This window comes from Malaclemys terrapin, chromosome 18, assembly GCF_027887155.1.
Source record: "Malaclemys terrapin pileata isolate rMalTer1 chromosome 18, rMalTer1.hap1, whole genome shotgun sequence".
NCBI lineage: Eukaryota > Metazoa > Chordata > Testudines > Emydidae > Malaclemys > Malaclemys terrapin.
In genome coordinates this window covers 2,323,107-2,341,475 of record NC_071522.1, presented here as the reverse complement: position 1 = coordinate 2,341,475, position 18,369 = coordinate 2,323,107, and the positions used below count along the sequence as shown (strand labels likewise).

At 47.8% G+C, this 18,369-nt stretch overlaps 2 protein-coding genes across 7 annotated transcripts in view; one reads left to right on the top strand and one right to left on the bottom strand.

Moving 5' to 3' along the window:
- The window catches only part of TAOK1 (TAO kinase 1), a 135,986-nt gene that overhangs the window by 90,219 nt on the left and 27,398 nt on the right, over window positions 1-18,369 (bottom strand). Inside the window, exon 1 of one of the 4 annotated variants that reach the window (XM_054008665.1) lies at window positions 5,009-5,068. The exons of 2 other annotated variants lie outside the window; for them this stretch is intronic. The gene's annotated coding sequence lies outside the window, so the exon portion shown is untranslated. Of the gene's footprint in view, window positions 1-3,761; window positions 3,779-5,008; window positions 5,069-18,369 lie in introns of those variants that run through there. One more of the 4 variants, XM_054008667.1, reaches the window with a different exon arrangement.
- Window positions 5,105-18,014, top strand: LOC128825846 (collagen alpha-1(I) chain-like). Of its 3 annotated transcripts, XR_008442745.1 has the most exons (5): window positions 5,203-5,395; window positions 6,353-6,528; window positions 6,744-6,766; window positions 10,085-10,272; window positions 17,624-18,014. XR_008442745.1 is itself a non-coding variant. In XM_054008680.1 (3 exons), the coding sequence occupies exons 1-3, from the start codon at window positions 5,105-5,107 to the stop codon at window positions 17,661-17,663; spliced, it is 354 nt and encodes a 117-aa protein (XP_053864655.1). In that variant the 3' UTR covers window positions 17,664-18,014. The 3 variants fall into 3 exon arrangements, 1 of the variants encoding a protein (XP_053864655.1); XR_008442746.1 differs by lacking the exon at window positions 10,085-10,272; XM_054008680.1 differs by lacking the exons at window positions 6,353-6,528; window positions 10,085-10,272 and having other exon boundaries at window positions 5,105-5,395.

The following is an 18,369-nucleotide window of genomic DNA, read 5'->3' as shown; positions in this document are numbered from 1 at the left end:
CAGTGGTTGTGATGTCACTTCTTCTGGCAAAGAAACCAGGAATTATGAAACTCAGATTCCTCAGGAACTCACACAACAAATAACTATTTCAAATTCTGATAAATTACTAGAAGGAGCCCTCAACTGCTAACCCATGGCAACAAAATCATTCTTTCAGATATTGATTATCAATTCCTCCTTCCCTCCAAAAAAAAAAAAAGATGCTCTAGGAAACCTCCTTAGGGTCACCCAACGTGTTGAGCTGCTTAGACAGACTATAAGCATCTTGAGACAGGGACAGCATCTTCCTCTGTGTGTTACTGTGCTCTGCACTGTATGTCAGTACGTAAATAAGAAGAATATCATATAGCTGTTTAAAATGGTGATTGCACTTTTAAACAGATCTACACTCTTTCCCTCAGTATTGTACACTCTTTCCCTAAAAAATGCACTTCGACTAATTCCATGTCCTTATACTCCCAATAGCATTTTCACAGGGTGAACTGTTTTTGCTTACTAGCCCTTCACAACATAACGTCCCCATCACTTTGCCTGAACAAGAGGAGGTTAGTGGTTCTATTCCCTTTTATCCTTGGGATTTTTCCATTTTGTTTCCTAGTCTCACCTCCTCTTAAAATCACAATGGAGAATGTGCACTCTTTTTTAAAACTCCTTCTACAAACTTTGAAAGAAGTGCTTTAGAGCACCCCTTTCTATTCAGTTAGCTTTTCAGTCACTTAAACCTGGTAGCAAATGACCAGTGGGTGACAAATTGTATCCACCAGGAGTTCTCCCTACACCAAGTCAATTCAGGAGTGAGAATAATTTGGTCACTAGTGTAGACAGGGCCAATCCATTTTCAATACCCATAATGGGTGTTAAAATGGCTTTGAATAGACTTGCAGGTAAGCCATTCTCAACCATGGTTGATTGAGGCCATAAGTTATTTGTAACTGAAGTCTGCTGTCACCCATAGAGGATTTTTCTAGTACAGACAGGAGCTTGCAGGCTTGTGAAATGAAAGAACAAGTCTAGAGTTAAACATGGGTTCCCCACTTTGCTAGGGTTGTCTTATGGAGTCATGGAGATAATATCATGATGCTTAATAACATACTGCTATATGAAATATGAGGCTAGACCTAGCCCTTATATTTTGGGGGATGGGATCAAGAACCACAATGTTCTATCTTAAATAGCTGAACAAAGATCTTTAGCTTCTAATATGGGCCTGAATGTACCAATATGCATGCCTATGTGATTCTAAAATAAACATCTAGAAAAAAAATAGTCTAAGTATACTTGACTGGCCATCAACATACATTTCAAGAAAAAAATTATGACATTTGCCATTGTTAAGTTTGACATAAATCTATCCAAATGTCCATTTTTCTTTAATAAAATAGCTGGTTTCCATTGTTTGCTAAATACACAACAGAAATATTCTCCAAGTGAACTGTACTGTCCATTTGGTTGGCTTAGGAGCAGTAATCTGCTTGGAGTGGATAGAGTGATACTACACCTTTCCTATGACAAAAGAGTCACTACAACATGAAGCTTTAAAGGTAGAAAAAAAATAGACTGCAATTAGAAAGTAATCAAACAAATATGGGAATGCACGCGAGCAGACTACACACATTTGGTCAATCGTGGAACTAAACTTACTATACAGCAATCAGAGGGGTAGCCGGGTTAGTCTGAATCTGTAAAAAGCAACAGAGGGTCCTGTGGCACCTTTGAGACTAACAGAAGTACTGGGAGCATAAGCTTTCGTGGGTCAGAACCTCACTTCTTCAGATGCAAGGGAAGAAGTGAGGTTCTGACCCACGAAAGCTTATGCTCCCAGTACTTCTGTTAGTCTCAAAGGTGCCACAGGACCCTCTGTTGCTTTATACAGCAATGATCTATCTGTACAGTCTTTAAAACAAATTCTTTACCTTATCTACTGTTCTCCAAAATATACATTACAGGAAATGCAGTATTAGGAGACATTTGACAAATGACCTTACATTACAAAACTGTAACCAGCAGTGTTATATTTCAAATAATACTTATTAATTCTAAAAAGTTAGCTGTGTTTTACAACTTCTGTTTAAAATATTTTATTCGAGTAAAAACGTTGGGGAATTATAACAAAGACAAAGATGAAAGTTCTATAAATGGGTACAGGAGAGTAAATAGCTTTTAAAGGAAATTCTTCAAGTTAGCTTACAATGGAATTTAAAGGGAGGGTGTGACGTGAGATACACCATTTCAACAGTTCAGTTTAGGATTTAAATAACCATAGGTATACATAATTCTGACCCCAACATCTGGCCCTCAACATGTGCCATTTAATTTTAGCTTCTCTGATAATGACCTGTCTATAGACCCTTCACGTTAGACTCTTATTTTAACCAACAAGCTACATATATTTAAACAGAACTTTCCGAATTAATCTCTCCTTACCGAGACAGCCAGAACATGAAAGAAAAATTCACTCTCTCGAGTTCAGATATCAAGATAGGATTCAAATGTATCTCCATTTTGGTGTCAATACATACCAAGAAGAAGGGTTCTAAAACCAGGGGCAAACACACTAGCATAAACTAGGACAACGTTGTGAACAATCTAACATGAAGGCTCAATCAGTTGTTAGTTATTTTGTCCTTGGATATAAGTAACAAAAGCTACAAAACAACAAAAGTTACAAAACAGTTAACAGGAACAACTGGAATCAAGATGCAACCTCAAATTTGTTTTGGAGAAATATTTGAAATCACATATATTGGAATAGGATGGGTTATTCTGTAATCATGAACTATGTAAACAAATCCACATCCCCAGTACCAAAATATCCTGATTTTCCATTGCTTTGATAATGTCTTCACTATTACGATGTACTACACACTAGAGCTATTCTTCAGACATTTTAGCCTCTGAACTACAGTATTCAACAAGATGTACTACCGCACATTAGAAATGGCATTTTGAAGCATTTCTTTTTAAACAGTCCAAGACTACAACCTTTATGCAAATACATAAAACAAGGAGAATGTGATAAATTCACTATAAATAGCATTAATACTAACCAATCAATGAAATTCAAACCTGAAGGTAACATCTCATTAATCTGTCCTTTATGGAGAAATTGCTATAAATACTCTAGAAATGTGGTCATCAAAGGTGAAGGTCACAATTTGTTCAACTAGTTAAAGCAACTGCTATTTAACCAACTCATTCACTAAAATGCCACCTAATCAAATACTCCATACCATGATAAACAGGAGATACAAGCACAATAAATACTAGCTCTCTGCTAGGAAAATAAACAGAATAAGGATCTCAAACCTAATCATATTTTTTTCATATTCAGTAAGATATTTAAATCTTGACACTTGACAACACAGTTCTAATTCTATTCTTTTTCATTTCTTGTACCGCACCTACCACTATGCTATCTGAGTGCCTGTAATATGTAATGCACCTACTGTATTTTTTACTGTTATAAGGTTGAAGCCTAACATTTCCAACAACGTTTGCAGCAAATCAGGTTAGAAGACATCTCTAAATAACTACTGCAAGAACCAAAAGCAACACTGACACAGAGGTTTCAGAAATCTAGATCCAACTAAACATTTTGATTTGACAAATTAAAATGTTTGGAAAAATGTTACTTTACAGATGGGTACAGTCACTAAACACAGACACAGCTGAAGGGAAGCAATAAGAGGTCTTTATATAGGTCACTTTCGCCTAAATCCCATATCAGCACTGACAAAATGGTATTTACACTAAAAACTCACCACTCATGGAGGAGCAAGTCTCCAGTATAGAATAGGATTCCTGGAATAAAAGAGCTATTTAAACAAACAAAGCACCTGACTGCATCTGAGGAAATACAGAACATTACCCCTCATGCGAGGAGGGAAGGGAGAAATATACACATAAGAACTGATTAGCATTTACCAGGCAATCCATCACATCCACAAAACCATCTAGTATATAGAAAAATAATAGCCATATCCAGCCTCCTCACAGCCCTGGGCCTCTCTCAGGGCCACAGCCCTGTCTCCAGCAGCAACGGTTACAGACAGATCGAGCCCCCCCATGGCAGAGATCTGGAAAAAGGGGTGTCGGGCCAGCCCTGCTGTCGAGAAGAGCGGAGGGAAAGGAGTAACCTTTGCAAGGGAAGCGCCATTACTCCCCCTCCCGTCAGTGCACAACACACCGCCGGGGCTGGGGCTGAGGAAGGAGCCGGGACTGCTGCAGCATTGCAGTAGCGCGCAGGGGGGGGGAGCAGGGGGGATGTTCCTCCCCCAAACGGGGTACACCTGCCCCCGGGCCGCCTGCGGCGCTGCAATGCCACGGCTCGCCCCTCCCCACCCAGCGCCCGGCCCTCGGCCCCGGCACAGGGGGCAGCTCCTGACCCCCAAAACACCCCCCATCAGTCCGACCCCCCCCCCCGGCGGCTGCCCCCCGGAACACCCCCCATCAGTCCGACCCCCTCCCGGCTGCTGCCCCCCGGAACACCCCCCCATCAGTCCGACCCTCCCCCGCTGCTGCCCCCCGGAACACCCCCCATCAGTCCGCCCCCCCCCCCGGCGGCTGCCCCCCGAAACACCCCCCATCAGTCCGACCCCCCCCCGGAACACCCCCCATCAGTCCGACCCCCTCCCGGCTGCTGTCCCCCCGGAACACCCCCCATCAGTCCGACCCCCCCCCCGGCGGCTGCCCCGCGGAACACCCCCCATCAGTCCGACCCCCCCCCCGGCTGCTGCCCCCCCGGAACACCCCCCATCAGTCCGACCCCCCCCCGGCTGCTGCCCCCCGGAACACCCCCCATCAGTCCGACCCCCCCCCCCCGGCGGCTGCCCCCCGGAACACCCCCCATCAGTCCGACCCCCCCCCCGGAACACCCCCCATCAGTCCGACCCCCCCCCGGCTCTTGCCCCCTGCCCGCACCGGGCCCCGCCGCCCAGCCCAGGCCCCACAGCACGGGGCCCGGCCCCCCCGCCGGCAGTGACGACACCAGACGCCCCCCCGCCCTTACCCTCCGTCGGCGCGGCTCGGCTCGGCTCGGCAGGCGGCCCGGGGCCCGGGCCGGGCGAGGCTGCCCCGGCAGCAGCCGCCGGGCTCGGCCGCTAAGATGGCAGGGGTCGGGGAGCCGAGGCCGCCTGGGCCCCGCCTGCTCGGGAGCCCCGGGCCGGGCCGCAGCGAGCGCGGGGCGGGGCCGGCCGTGCCCCCGGTGCGGAGCGGGTCCCCGGGCCGGGCCGGGCTCGGTGCCGCCTCCCTCAGCGCCTCTCCCGGGCTCCGGCTGCTCCGCGTCCGCCGCTCCGCTCCGCTCCGAGCCGCCCGCAGCCAGCGGCCCCCGCCCGCCCTCTCGCGAGACTTCGCCCCCCCGCCGCCCGGCCGCGGGAGGGGAGGCGGCTCCAGACGGGTGGGGTCCGGGTCCGCGTCCGCGTCCGGCGGGGAGAGAGGGGGGACAGCGGGCGGGGTCGCGGGAGGAGGAGGGGTGCTGGGGGGCAGGAGGGTAGAGTCCCATCGAGGGCTCAGGGTGGTGGGGGGCACGCGGGTGGGGTCCCGTGGGCGGCTGAAGGCGAGAGGGGGGACAGCGGGTGGGGTCCGCGGGGGGGGACAGTTGGGTAGAGGCCCATGGGGGGCTCAGGGTGTGGGTGTGGAGAAGAGGTGAGATCCCGCGGGGGGGGACAGTTGGGTAGAGTCCCATGGGGGGCTCAGGGTGTGGGTGTGGAGAAGAGGTGAGATCCCGCGGGGGGGGACAGTTGGGTAGAGTCCCATGGGGGGCTCAGGGTGTGGGTGTGGAGAAGAGGTGAGATCCCGCGGGGGGGGACAGTTGGGTAGAGTCCCATGGGGGGCTCAGGGTGTGGGTGTGGAGAAGAGGTGGGTTCCTGTGGGGGGGGGGACAGTTGGGTAGAGTCCCATGGGGGGCTCAGGGTGTGGGTGTGGAGAAGAGGTGGGTTCCTGCGGGGGGGGACAGTTGGGTAGAGTCCCATGGGGGGCTCAGGGTGTGGGTGTGGAGAAGAGGTGGGTTCCTGCGGGGGGGGACAGTTGGGTAGAGGCCCATGGGGGGCTCAGGGTGTGGGTGTGGAGAAGAGGTGGGTTCCTGTGGGGGGGGACAGTTGGGTAGAGTCCCATGGGGGGCTCAGGGTGTGGGTGTGGAGAAGAGGTGGGTTCCTGGGGGGGGGGGGCAGTTGGGTAGAGTCCCATGGGGGGCTCAGGGTGTGGGTGTGGAGAAGAGGTGGGGTCCTGCGGGGGGGGGGGGGCAGTTGGGTAGAGTCCCATGGGGGGCTCATGGTGTGGGTGCGGAGAAGCGGCAGGGTCCCATAGGGGTAGTGTAGATGTGACACTGACCTGCCTTTCTCTGGGTGCTGCTCAGGTGAGAGGTAAAAATCCTGAGCCCCGCTGGCATGTCCAGGACCCAGCTCCCCGGCCCGGGCCATTGCAGAATAGCCACTGCCCTGTATCTAGCTCAGAGGAGAACCAGAGGCTAAGTGGCCTGAGCACATGAACTCTGGAATTCGAATCCTGCCTCTAGTGCCTTTGTGAACTTGGGTAGGTCACTGCATGTCTCTGCCTCAGTTTCACCATCTGTAAAATGGGGGGTAATACTTACCTCACATTGGTGCTCTGTGAGGATTAATTAAAAATCACATATTGTAGACACATACATTTCTTTTCCTATAGACTAATACCAGAGGAATTTAAATATCTCACTTCTCTTCATGCATATTGTTTAATTGCTCTCTTTGTTTCTTTCTCTCTCTCAGATTGCGCAATGGAAATCATTGAGGTCAGTTTCACTTATGCTTATAGTCTATTTCCCTTTCAGAGTCATGGGGACAAGCTTTAGGGGAAGGTTTGAAAACAGTTATTTACACTGACATTTCAATGGCAAATTAATGGAAACAGTTCTATTGGACTTTGGGTTTGGAAAAGTTTGTTTTTACCAAATATAAACGTTGAGTCGTACGTGAGATGACTGTGTCCCCTATAGTTTGTAAAGTGCTCAATACATATTAAGTAATAGCATGAAGATAGTTTGAGGCACCTTGGCTATGAAATTGGAATATGTTGCACACCAACCATTGTTGATAATGCTAACACAAGAAAATCAAAACAAAACCACAACTTCCTGTGAGACTCCCTGTAAACTAACTTGTACTTGATACCCAACAGGGGACACTGTTCAACAGGCACTGAGGATAACCCCTAGTTACCTGAGTTTCCTAGGCTTTTCTTGATAGCCATCAAATAACAGCAATAATCAGAAATATGTGGGCATGAGTACATACTGTTTTCCAAAGTAAATATTTAGAGTACTCAAGGAAGCAACATCTATATTTTTATCAGGTAGTATTTAATCTTGAGTAAAAACCCTGGGGGTGGGAATAGGAATAGTGGTTATCTGGAATTAATGTGCCAGATCTTCAGCTGGTGCAAATCAGCAAAGCTGCAGAGTTACACTGACCTACACTATGTGAGAGTCTGACCCCATATTCTTTGATTCCCATCAGGAAAATCAGGGCATGTATAGATGACTATCAAAACTTGGTTACTGTCATCACTGCATCATCGCCAGCATATGTTATTATAAGCATTGGGATAGGCAAACTGAAGGTTAATTTGATCAACCCAGCCTTGGAGCTGCCAGCCATTCCAGAGAGTTTGGATGTCACACATCTGCCAAAGATGTTTGTAGCACATCACCTGATGCGTTAATCCATTCTAATGACACAAAAGCAAAGCCATCCACATTCCAAGCAGCCAGATCTAAAGCATGGATTTTGTTTCTTATATTGCTCAGTCTCCTAAAACATTATGAGCATAGGGAATGTTAAAAACAACTTAGAAATGATAAATGCTCTTATTGCAAGTGTTACAATAGTAATATTTAGCATTTGTGTAGAGCGTTATCTGTTCAAAGCACTGTATGGCTTTTAACTAATTAATTCTCACAACATCCCTAGGAGGTAGGTGTTACTATGCACATTTCACCAATGAGGAAACTGAGACCGTGTGGGGAAAGGATTTGCCCAGGGCCACACTGACACAGTGGTAGAGTCAGGATTAGAAATCCGGATCTCCTGACTTCCAGCCCTGTGTTCATTCCTGCAGACTGCATTGCCTTTAAAATTCATAACAAGGAGGGCAAAATTCTTATGTGGTGCAGCTGATAAGGATCTGCTGTGGCTGCTTTAACAGGTCATGGCATGTAATAAGCCACAGCATAACCTGTGGACACAAAAGTCATTACAAACTGTTTCAGAGTAACAGCCGTGTTAGTCTGTATCCGCAAAAAGAAGAACAGGAGTACTTGTGGCACCTTAGAGACTAACAAATTTATTAGAGCATAAGCTTTCGTGGACTACAGCCCACTTCTTCGGATGCATATGCATATGCATCCGAAGAAGTGGGCTGTAGTCCACGAAAGCTTATGCTCTAATAAATTTGTTAGTCTCTAAGGTGCCACAAGTACTCCTGTTCTTCTTATTACAAACTGTGACTTTCTATGGCAGCTGTTAAACCAAACATGAAATAAATGTACACTTAGTCCCCTTTTGTTGAAGCCCTGTTAGGCTATTTGCTTGTGCTACCCTTTCAGATGGTCCTATCAGGCCATGTTACATTGGTTTAGTTTAATTTGGTAATTTACTGATGCAAGCTAATCTGATCTAAGAAAGAGTTAAACCAGTTTGTTTGCCTACATTAAGGACTTGTGCTAGTTTAACTAGATCAATTTAAAATCAATTTAGTTACACTACTGTAACTTTTCTAGTATAGTCAAGGCCATTGAGAACACACATCAGCACTGCACAATTGTTTAGGACAGGAAGTAGAGAAGAATACCGTGTTCCAGGGAAAGGGTAGCGGGAATTTATTCAAGACACATTATAATGACCTGAAGTGGGAATTTGGCCAGGATATTGGTGTTTTGTAGCAGTGCCATAGGTTCTTTAGTGACTTCAAACCATCGTGAGCTTGCTTTTATGTCTCAGCACAAAGACAGCACCTCCAGCAGTACATCACCCCCTAGTGAACCACAGTGGGGCACTGATTCAGAACTGACTCAGGAGAAACGGGGCCTACATTCTATAGTAATTTGTGTTCTATAAATACTTGTGGTAGATTAGAGAGGTAAAATTAAGATTAGATTGAGTGCTGGCTGCTAGAGGCACAGCATTGCAGACTGCTAAATCTAGCTCTTCCTTGGAGGCCTCCCATCCGGGTACTATCTCAGTCTGACCCTTTGTAACAAATTAAATCAATACCAATATTAAAATACATCCAAAAGCATGAATCAAAGAAACTTAGCTATTATAAATTGCTGTTATGACCTGCCACTTTCACTGATTTTTAAGGGAAATTATCAGCATAAAAAACAGCACGCAGAGCAAAGGGCAGAAACAATTAGCCAATAAAGTGCTGCTTCAAATCCTGTCAGGGGACTGACATTTTAAACTTTATTCTCTTATTTACTGTATATTGATTAGAAACTAACTTTCACCAGTTCATTATCTGTTAATAAAAGCGTCCCTGGAGGTGGGCACTTTTGTTTGCTTAGCCATGACCAACTGTGAAATGCAAGAGAATCAGGAATTGTTTGGCTTTTACTAGCCCATGAAACCTGCCATCATTCCCCACAATTCAGTTGAGGCCCTAATTACGGGTTACAAGGTTATACAGGAAAAACATGTTCTGGAGGGAGGTAGTCCAAGTGAACTGGCTTGTCACCTCTTTTGTATCAACAAAAGCAAAATACGTGAGTATAACTGACATGCCACCTGTTTATTAGCTGGAATAAAGGTGTCATGTCAGACCGTATCCCTGTGTCAATCAGGTATGCGGTAATTCCAAGAAATGAAGTGACACTTGACCCCATTACACATATACTTCCTGCATTAACCACACCAATAACACTACTTTCTCACACACAATAATTACAAAAATTAGTTAAGCTCTGTGAGAGGGGAAGGTATTATTATCCATGTCACAAAGAGGGAAACTGAGGCACAGAGAGGGAAAATGGCTTACACAGAGTCGGACAGTAAGTCAGTGTCAGAGGGATGAATTGAACCCAGGCTTCCTGTCTTCCTGTTCTAACCACTAGGTTTACTGAACATTACTAAACAAAACTGGGAAAGAGATGGACGGTATGACTCAACAGCTTTCCCTTCCAGAGTGACTGCTCTGTTCTTGTGTAACTGCGAATCAGCCAATGTGCCACTGTAGCCTGTGGCAGCCAGGATCAATCAGGATCTCAGCAGAAAAGTGTGTTGCTTTGAGAGCTCTTCCCAGGTTTGTTTTCTGAAATATTTTCAAAATTTGCCAAACTAAATGTTGGTTCTTGCCAATTTTGTATTTTTCCCGTATGACACACACCCTGCTTTGGGGGCTGCCATTAGTCCACTTCCCAGGCTGTGTCTGCACTACAAACTTTTGCTGAACCAAGTTACATTGGCATAAAGTCACTGCGGTGTGGCTCCTTGTGTCAGCACTCTGCGTGCTCACTAGGAGTGCGTGTGTCGATGCACAGGGTGGCGCACCGTGAGCAGATACCCCAGTGTGCAACCTCCCACTATCTAGCGCACTGAATTTTGGGAAGATTTGGCAATGCATGGTGGGTCAGAAATGAGTCACGCAGGAGTGACGGGGAGCAAGGATCAACTTCCCAGCATGCCAGTGTCTACATCCCGTAATGTAGTCTACACCCCATAATTTTCACGCCTTTTTAAAAAATCCCATGAACCCGGGTATCCCTCCTCGATGTTTGCCATCTCTGACAGAAGCATGGAGCTTGCACAGCTCTGCACTGTTGTCATAAGCACTGCAAGTGCAGGATGCACGATACTTCAGTATTTGCAGAGCCCCAAGAAGAACCAAATCAGCAGAGAACATGATGATTTCTTGGAGGACAGATTGCTGTGGAACCTAGGGAGAACCACAATGCAGGCTTGGGATGATGAAAGTGGCTGCAGAACTTTCGGATGCACAAGGCCACATCCCTAGATCTGTGTGCTGAGGTTGCCCTAGTCTTCCAGTGCAGGGACAACGGCTGCACTCACAGTGGAGAAGTGAGTGGTGATTGCACTATGGAAACTTGCAACGCCGGACTGCTACTGGTCAGTGGAAAATCATTTTGAAGTTGGAAAATCCATTGTGGGATCATGCAAGTGTGCAGGGCCATGAATTGTCTCCTGCTACACAGGACTGTGTGACTATTGGCAATGTGCAGGACATAGTGGATGAATTTCTAGTAATGGGGTTCCCGAACTGTGCTGGAGCAATAGACAGCATGCATATCCCTATTTTGGCACAAAACCACCATGCCACAGAGTACATCAACAGAAAAGCCTGCTTTCCTATGGTTATGCAAGTGCTGGTGGATCGACATCAGCGCTGGCTGCTCAGGGAAGGTGCATGATGCTTGCATCTTTAAGAACACAGGACTGTTCAGAAAGCTACAAGCAGGGACTTTCTTTCCCAACTAGCGGATCACCATTGGTGACAGGGCCGGCTCCAGGCACCAGCTGAGCAAGCTCGTGCTTGGGGCGGCAGATTCTACGGGGCGGCGTTCTGCCCAATCCTAGGGTGTGTCAGCCGCTTTTTTTGTTTTTGTTTTGTTCGCCGATCCGGCTGCCTTGTAGGGGGCGGAGGAGGGGAGCGCTCTGCTGGGAGTGGGCTGTGCGCTCCATCTGCCCCAGCCGGTGCCAGGTCTGCAGCAAGCCCGGCAGGGCAGTCCGCGTCCTTCCCTCCCCGCCAAACGGAGTGGCACGGAGCCCTCCCGGCAGGCGGCGTGGCGGTCAGGGCCACGAGGCGAGCACCCCGCTGAAGCTTTGGCTGGCCCCCTTCTCTCTCCCCCCGCTCCCTCCCCCCTGCTAGCCAGGGCACGACTGCAGCGCAGGGAGTCCCCTTGCACCCGCGCTCTGGCCGTCCTGCAGGGGGTTTTTTTCTTTCCCTGCTTTGCTGCTCCGGCCGCGCCACAGGTTTTTTTTTTTTTGCTTTGCAGTTCTGGACGCCCCGTTTTTTGTTTTTGCTTGGGGCGGCAAAAAAGCCAGAGCCGGCCCTGATTGGTGATGTTGAATTGCCAGTCATGATTGTGGGGGACCCAGCCTACCCCTTGCTCCCCTGGCTCATGAAGCCATACACGGGCCACCTCGACAGCATCAAGGAAAGATTCAACTCCTGGCTCAGCAGGTGCAGAATGACAGTTGAATGTGCCTTTGGTAGATTGAAGGGACACTGCCGTTATTTACTCAAGATTGGATCTTAGTGAAAAAAATCTCAGTGGTTATGGCCGTCTGCTGGGTACTACATAATATCTGTGAAGCAAAAGGGGAAAAGTAGCTGAGGTTCCTTCCCCTGCATTGAGCTTTCCTGTGCTCAGCTGCTGGGAAGGACTGGACAGCGGTGCAGTCCCAAACAGGTCCCGGCTCATGGCATAGCTGGATCCCCCAGTCACATGTCCCCCATCCTCCTCCTCTTCCTCCTCCACGCTCTTTCTGTTCACGCCAAGGCCTGTGACTCGGGCTTCTCACAGGTATGCACAGTGGTGTGCAGGGTGGTGGTGGGGTTTCCACCAAGTATGGCATGCACCTCTGTATAAAAGCAGCAGGTCTGCAGCTTGGCACCAGATTGACTGTTCACCTCCCTGGCCCTTTGATAGGGCTGACCCAGTTCCTTCCCTTTCACGCAGCACTGCTGGTGGCCCATCATACCCCTGCTCCTGCATCCCCCATGCAATTTGCTTGTAGATGTCCACATTTCTACAGCTGAGCCATATCTGTGCCTGCACAGCCTCTTCTCCCCACAGACCCAGGAGATCTAATATTTCCTGTCAACTCCAAGCCAGAGCACAGGAGCATGCAGCCATCATAGTCAGCTGGGCAATTGCACACAACAGTGGAGAGCTGCTAGGTGTGCTTGCCAAGCTGGACAGTCAGGAAAAGGCATTTCAAAAATTGTCAGGGCTTTCAAAGGGAAGGGACCTTCCAGTCTCTGTTACCTTAAGCAGTGAAGTTCACAACTGTGACCAGAGCAGTCAGTGCCAGGCATTGTGGGACAGCAGATGGAGGACAGTCAGGGTCAACATAAGTAATGCAATATCTACACTCGCATTGTATCTACCACCGTCCATCAACTGTGGCTCAACACTGCTCAGGGAGGTGATGTTACTGTGTCACTGTAATGGGGTGCTAACATCCGTGGGAGACAAATTTAAGTGTAGACATGTGCACAACGAGGTTGACGCAAGGCAGCTTCTGTCGACCTAACTTTGCAGTGTAGATCAGGCATTGGTGATACTTGAACATCATCTACAACTCTCTCTGTGGGAGAACCACAATGGGTTGTAGTTTCTCAGAGATATAGGTGCTGATTGGATTTCTCCCTGAGGCGATTCTTAGGCCCTGATCTTGCAAGCTGACCCATGCAGATGGACTCCTGCCCCTGTGTGGAGCCTTGCATGGGTCTGCTGTGGATCAGAATGCACGATCAGGGCCTTTGATTGAGCACTCTGTGGTTCAAGGACTGTCATCAGGAAAAACACAACACAAAAAACAGCAAACAATGTATTCCTGATTTTCTCTCTCACTTTATCCAACTTGGTCTCCATGCAAGTCCCTGGTAAACCTCTACATAGCATGACTTTCTCCACGTCACCCTCCATTGTGATCAGTCTATTTCATTGTATTTATTCTCTTACATGGAACCTATGATAATAGCTGAGTAAAACATTCACCATTTTTAGATCCATTCAATGCTGACTCAATTAACCATCATGTCTATACAAAGAGTATGGAAGTGAGTTACTGTACAGACACATTTCAGAGTAGCAGCGTGTTAGTCTGTATCCGCAAAAAGAACAGGAATACTTGTGGCACCTTAGAGACTAACAAATTTATTACAGCATAAACTTTTGTGGGCTACTGCCCACTTCTTCGGATGCATAAACCCACAAAAGTTTATGCTCTAATAAATTTGTTAGTCTCTAAGGTGCTACAAGTACTCCTGTTCTTTGTACAGACACAGTCACTCCTCTAGCGGTGAGTTCAGTGTCTGTGGTCCCTTGACTGTCAATAATCCCCTGCTCAGGGCTGTTTGGCCTCCCCACCCCACACTCTCACTGTATGTATACTGTTTTCCTGGGATCTCCATAAATGTCCTAGCTGGCAGTTGTATGTTAGGACGTGCCATGCTGGGATGTACCACTCATGCCATATCGCAGCCCTTCACAATGTGTTATGACAGATACAGACCAACAGTATATGTCACCCTGAGATAAATTAGATCAGATGTTAGAGGTAACCGAGTGTCTGATAAACATAGTCACAGCTCAGAGTATCCCTGAATCCTCTTTGAAAAACAAAAGAAAACACTTTGGACTGGGAGCAATCATGGTGAGAGGCCATCCAAATCTGTGTCCCCAACAGCCCAATCTGGATCTCCCATTTTAATTTAATTAATGCAATGTCACCTGGTTTGAAACATGCCTCTAGGAGATGAATCTCACTATGCTCTAGATAAACAAGCACCGGTACTGAAAATATGGCCCTTGCTCCTCCACAGCCCTGCACAACAAATCTGTGACACATTGCGCTCTGCTCTTAAACGAGACCCCAGACCAGGAGTTAGACTGCATACTGATCAACAAACCTGTTGCTAGCAACCCTGGCTACTGCAGCATGACTCACCCATCAGTGCCTGTCAGTGCTTGCTGTGACCTTGCTGAAGGCTCCACCACCCACAGATCTGAGATGGGCTGTAGTGGAATGCAGAGACCCCAGACAGAAGTGAAGGACCTGGGGAGCTGAGACTGGGGGAATGTTCATCACCAACACCCCACTGAATGTAGCAACTCCGTGTCTTCACCAGATACTGCACTGGAAAGGACAGTGTCCCAGATTTTTTCAGAATCTCTTAGTACTAAACTTCCCTCCCCTTGCCTCCTATCTATTTGAAAGCATTTGTGATTACTAAAGCAGCAATACGAGAGGCTAGAGGAGAGAGCACCCAGGCAGGGCAGGACATGCTATAGAGGTTTGAGACCCTTTATTGTATAGGTGCAAGGAAAGGGTGTTGGTTCCTTCTTTTAATGTAGCCCTCACTGGCTGAGCAAATCTTTGCCACCAATGTTTTTCCTGTTTGGGCAGGGGAGGTTTCTGGGATATCAGCTGAAGGGTGTATGGGAGCATAAGTAAGGACAAACTATGAGGAAAGGAGGGTGAGTGAGCTTGTGGCACAGTATCTGTGCATCTCAGATCAATAGGGTGGTCATGAGCCATCAGGTGAGAGGCAATAAGCGCTATAAATGATGTGGTGTTCTCTTCAGCTACTGCCATTGAGGCAAACATGCACAATGTACACGTAGGAGCTCCCACATCTTCCCAGTGGCTCCTGTGGATCACTGGACAGCAGTGACCTCCTCAGACTAAAGGGAGCTAGCTTTAGCATTTCACCCCCAGTGCCCACCATGCCTTGTGAAGCCTAAACTGCACAGCAGGGACCATAACACGGCTCCCTTGCTACGTGCACAAAGGGGACGCCTAGGCTCTAAAAGCAAAAGGCTATCTTTCTCCCACAGGGACCAGCTGCCACGTGGAAAGGGAAGCACACGTGGGGTCACAAGTGGCAACCAATGGCCCCTGAACCGAGCATTACTCTTCAGGGGGCTGGAACAATTTGCATAGTGGGGGAGCTGAGAGCTATTGGACCAGATTGTAAACCCCGTGTATAATGGAAACCACTTCAAGCCAGGGGGTGCAGCAGCACCTCCAGTTCTAGCACCGCTGCTGCTCTTTACAGATCTGCATGTGTGTTCCCGTTTTCATCTAGATGGTGTCTATCTGTGCAGTGCTCACCGTGCCAGACTTGCAGCTTCATCCATAGGCAGCAACAGTCTATTCCCTAGTAGCCTCCCAATTGCAGCCCTCCTTCAAAGATGCTCACTTCCCATTGGCTCTGGATGGCCTACCAATAACAATCCTGTGCCTGTCTCCCTGTCTCCAGGAGAACAGGAAGCTTGAGCCATGGGCACATGAATGCCTGAGCATGCAACCAAAACATTCAAACTGCAGCAGCCTCTTGTGGAGTGTTCACTTGGGAAGATACTTGTGTCTGGGGCATGGCAAGAAGAGCCGGCCCACTTTGCTGCACGGCTACATCTGGAGCACCAGGGACATCAGCTGGGGAAGTGCAACATAGTCTCACTAGATAAAGAAGCCAAGAACCATTCCAGATCTGACTGAGTCCTGGTCACTTTTCTACCCTCTGGGGTGAAGCACAGCACATACTGCTGAGATCTGTTCTTCCTTTTCTGATTGCACCTTTCCCCTTAGGCATAGGGTACTATTCTTTTCACCCCTCCTACATTTCTTCTGGGGGTTGGGAGCATCACCTTCCTCAGTGGAGACCCTCATCCCAAAGGATTAATTCCAAGACTTAATGCCTTTCCAGGCAGGGCACAGGGCTAGGAGCTCAGGTCAGAGGTTTAAAGAGCTGGGAAGTGCTCAAGGGATTTGTAATGGGGGGGATATGCAGCCTTTCACCTCTGTGTCACTGGCTCCAGTGACCAAAAGCTGTCAGGCATTCAGTGGACCCTGTGTGAAAGGAATTGGTGATCTCAGTCCAGTTCCTAGCAGCCAGGTGTCTATGTAGATACAAAACACACCACAAACACTGACAACATATACTGGTCCCCTTGTGGGCATTCTTGGCAGACAAACCAAGAACTGCATGGTCTCTGGAGACTGACCTCCCTTCACCCCAAGAGGTAATCCCTCCAAGACGGGGTTGAGGTACACTGGCATGATGTGGTGGTGGGGAGGAGGTGGAAGGCTCACCCTGTGGGCTGCCCACCTTTAACTGCACTGGGGATCTGCTGATTCACTCATTTAACTTGATTTAGCACATGACGTGTACTCACGTGACTTACATCCTGATCTCAGTGCCTGAGGAGGGTTTTCTTTCATACTGCTAAAGAATGCATGGGGGTTCCAATGCCCTCCTGCCCCAAGCTGGTGCCCCAGTGCTGCTATCCAGGCACAGCTGAAAATAGGCAGACATCTTTCCTGTTTGTTCGAATATCCTGAGTCACAGATTACCAGTTGGAGTTTGTGCTGCAGTTTTTATTTCTTCCTGTACAACTGCACTCTCTAGAGGTGACACAGGAGAATGGCAAGAAAAGCGTATTCTGTGCACTTGTCTGAGTCTCCACAATTGATGGGAGACTTATTGTTATTATTACGGTCTGTGAGGCAAGCTGCATGTACTTCGTTACTGTATGTGTTGATGTCTTTCCATGCAGACAATTGTCCATATTGGGAGATTCCTTCTGAAAAACGAGCTCCATTGTATTATCTAGTAAAATGCCTGCAATGTGGAAGTGGAAATCTGATGTCTTACATAACTGTTGAAGACAAGTGATAACCTGATTTCGGTAGTGCTTTAATAGTGGGACTCAGATAACCGGTGCAATGATGGGTGAAGCATAAGGACCTAGAGATAGATAGATGGATGGATGGGGTGTCTGGGGATAGATAGATAGATAAGATTAGTGCTAGTAATGTTCTATGTCTGTCAAGCCCTGCTATGAGGAAATGCTGATGCTTTGCATGAACTGACAGGTTACCTGTTCTCTCCATTTTGTTAGACATTCTCACTACACAGTGTTTATTATCCTGTCTATGTGAAATCCCAAAGCAAGGCTGCTGAAGTGCAGGATGGAAAAAATGCAACAAAGAATGCTCGACTATTCAGTCTTAGTCAAGTATTTTCACCATACAATGCTTAGTACTGGTGCTGTGCACAGCTCCCTGTGGAAAGAAAGGGCCACTGAATGCCCACTGGATCCAAAGACTCCTGGTCCTGACACAATGTTACTGGTGATATATCAGTGTCTCAAGTGCATTCACTATCCCTGGCAGACCCACCCCAGTTCTGGTCCATTCTGTTACAAAAAAAGATACATTAAAACAAAAATATTATCCTAGCCATCACATCGTCTGGTTGGCATCAAAACAACCAACCAACAAAATGTTCCTACTAACCTGATCTGACAGTCCTGAACAAGATACGCTCCAATGGCTAATCGATTTCACTAGCATGAAGGCTGCGTCCTATGTAACATAGATCAGGCCTGCGGAAAAGGGAGACCAGCTAAAGCAACCTCTGCAGCAAGCTGAAACACCCAACAAAATACAGCATCACTCAAAATAAAGAAAATCCCAGATAAGGGAATGAATCTGCCTCTGACAGGTTGGCAGTATTTGCCTGAAACAGTCTATCCTGTTATCAGGAACTGCTCCTACTAGAAGCAGGTACATGGGTCCTGGAGACTCCCTGAAGCAGGCGGCTTGTTGTCCCAGCCAGAGAGAAAGGAGATGGGAGTGGCTGTCT

What these genes read in the sequence shown, in the direction of transcription:
- LOC128825846 (XM_054008680.1), top strand. Translation starts at nt 5,105, where the DNA reads ATGGCAGGGGTCGGGGAGCCGAGGCCGCCTGGGCCCCGCCTGCTCGGG. An exon ending in GGGGAGGCGGCTCCAGACGG is followed by an intron (nt 5,396 to 6,743) that starts GTGGGGTCCGGG and finishes TCTCTCTCTCAG; the next exon opens with ATTGCGCAATGGAAATCATT. An exon ending in GCGCAATGGAAATCATTGAG is followed by an intron (nt 6,767 to 17,623) that starts GTCAGTTTCACT and finishes CCATTTTGTTAG; the next exon opens with ACATTCTCACTACACAGTGT.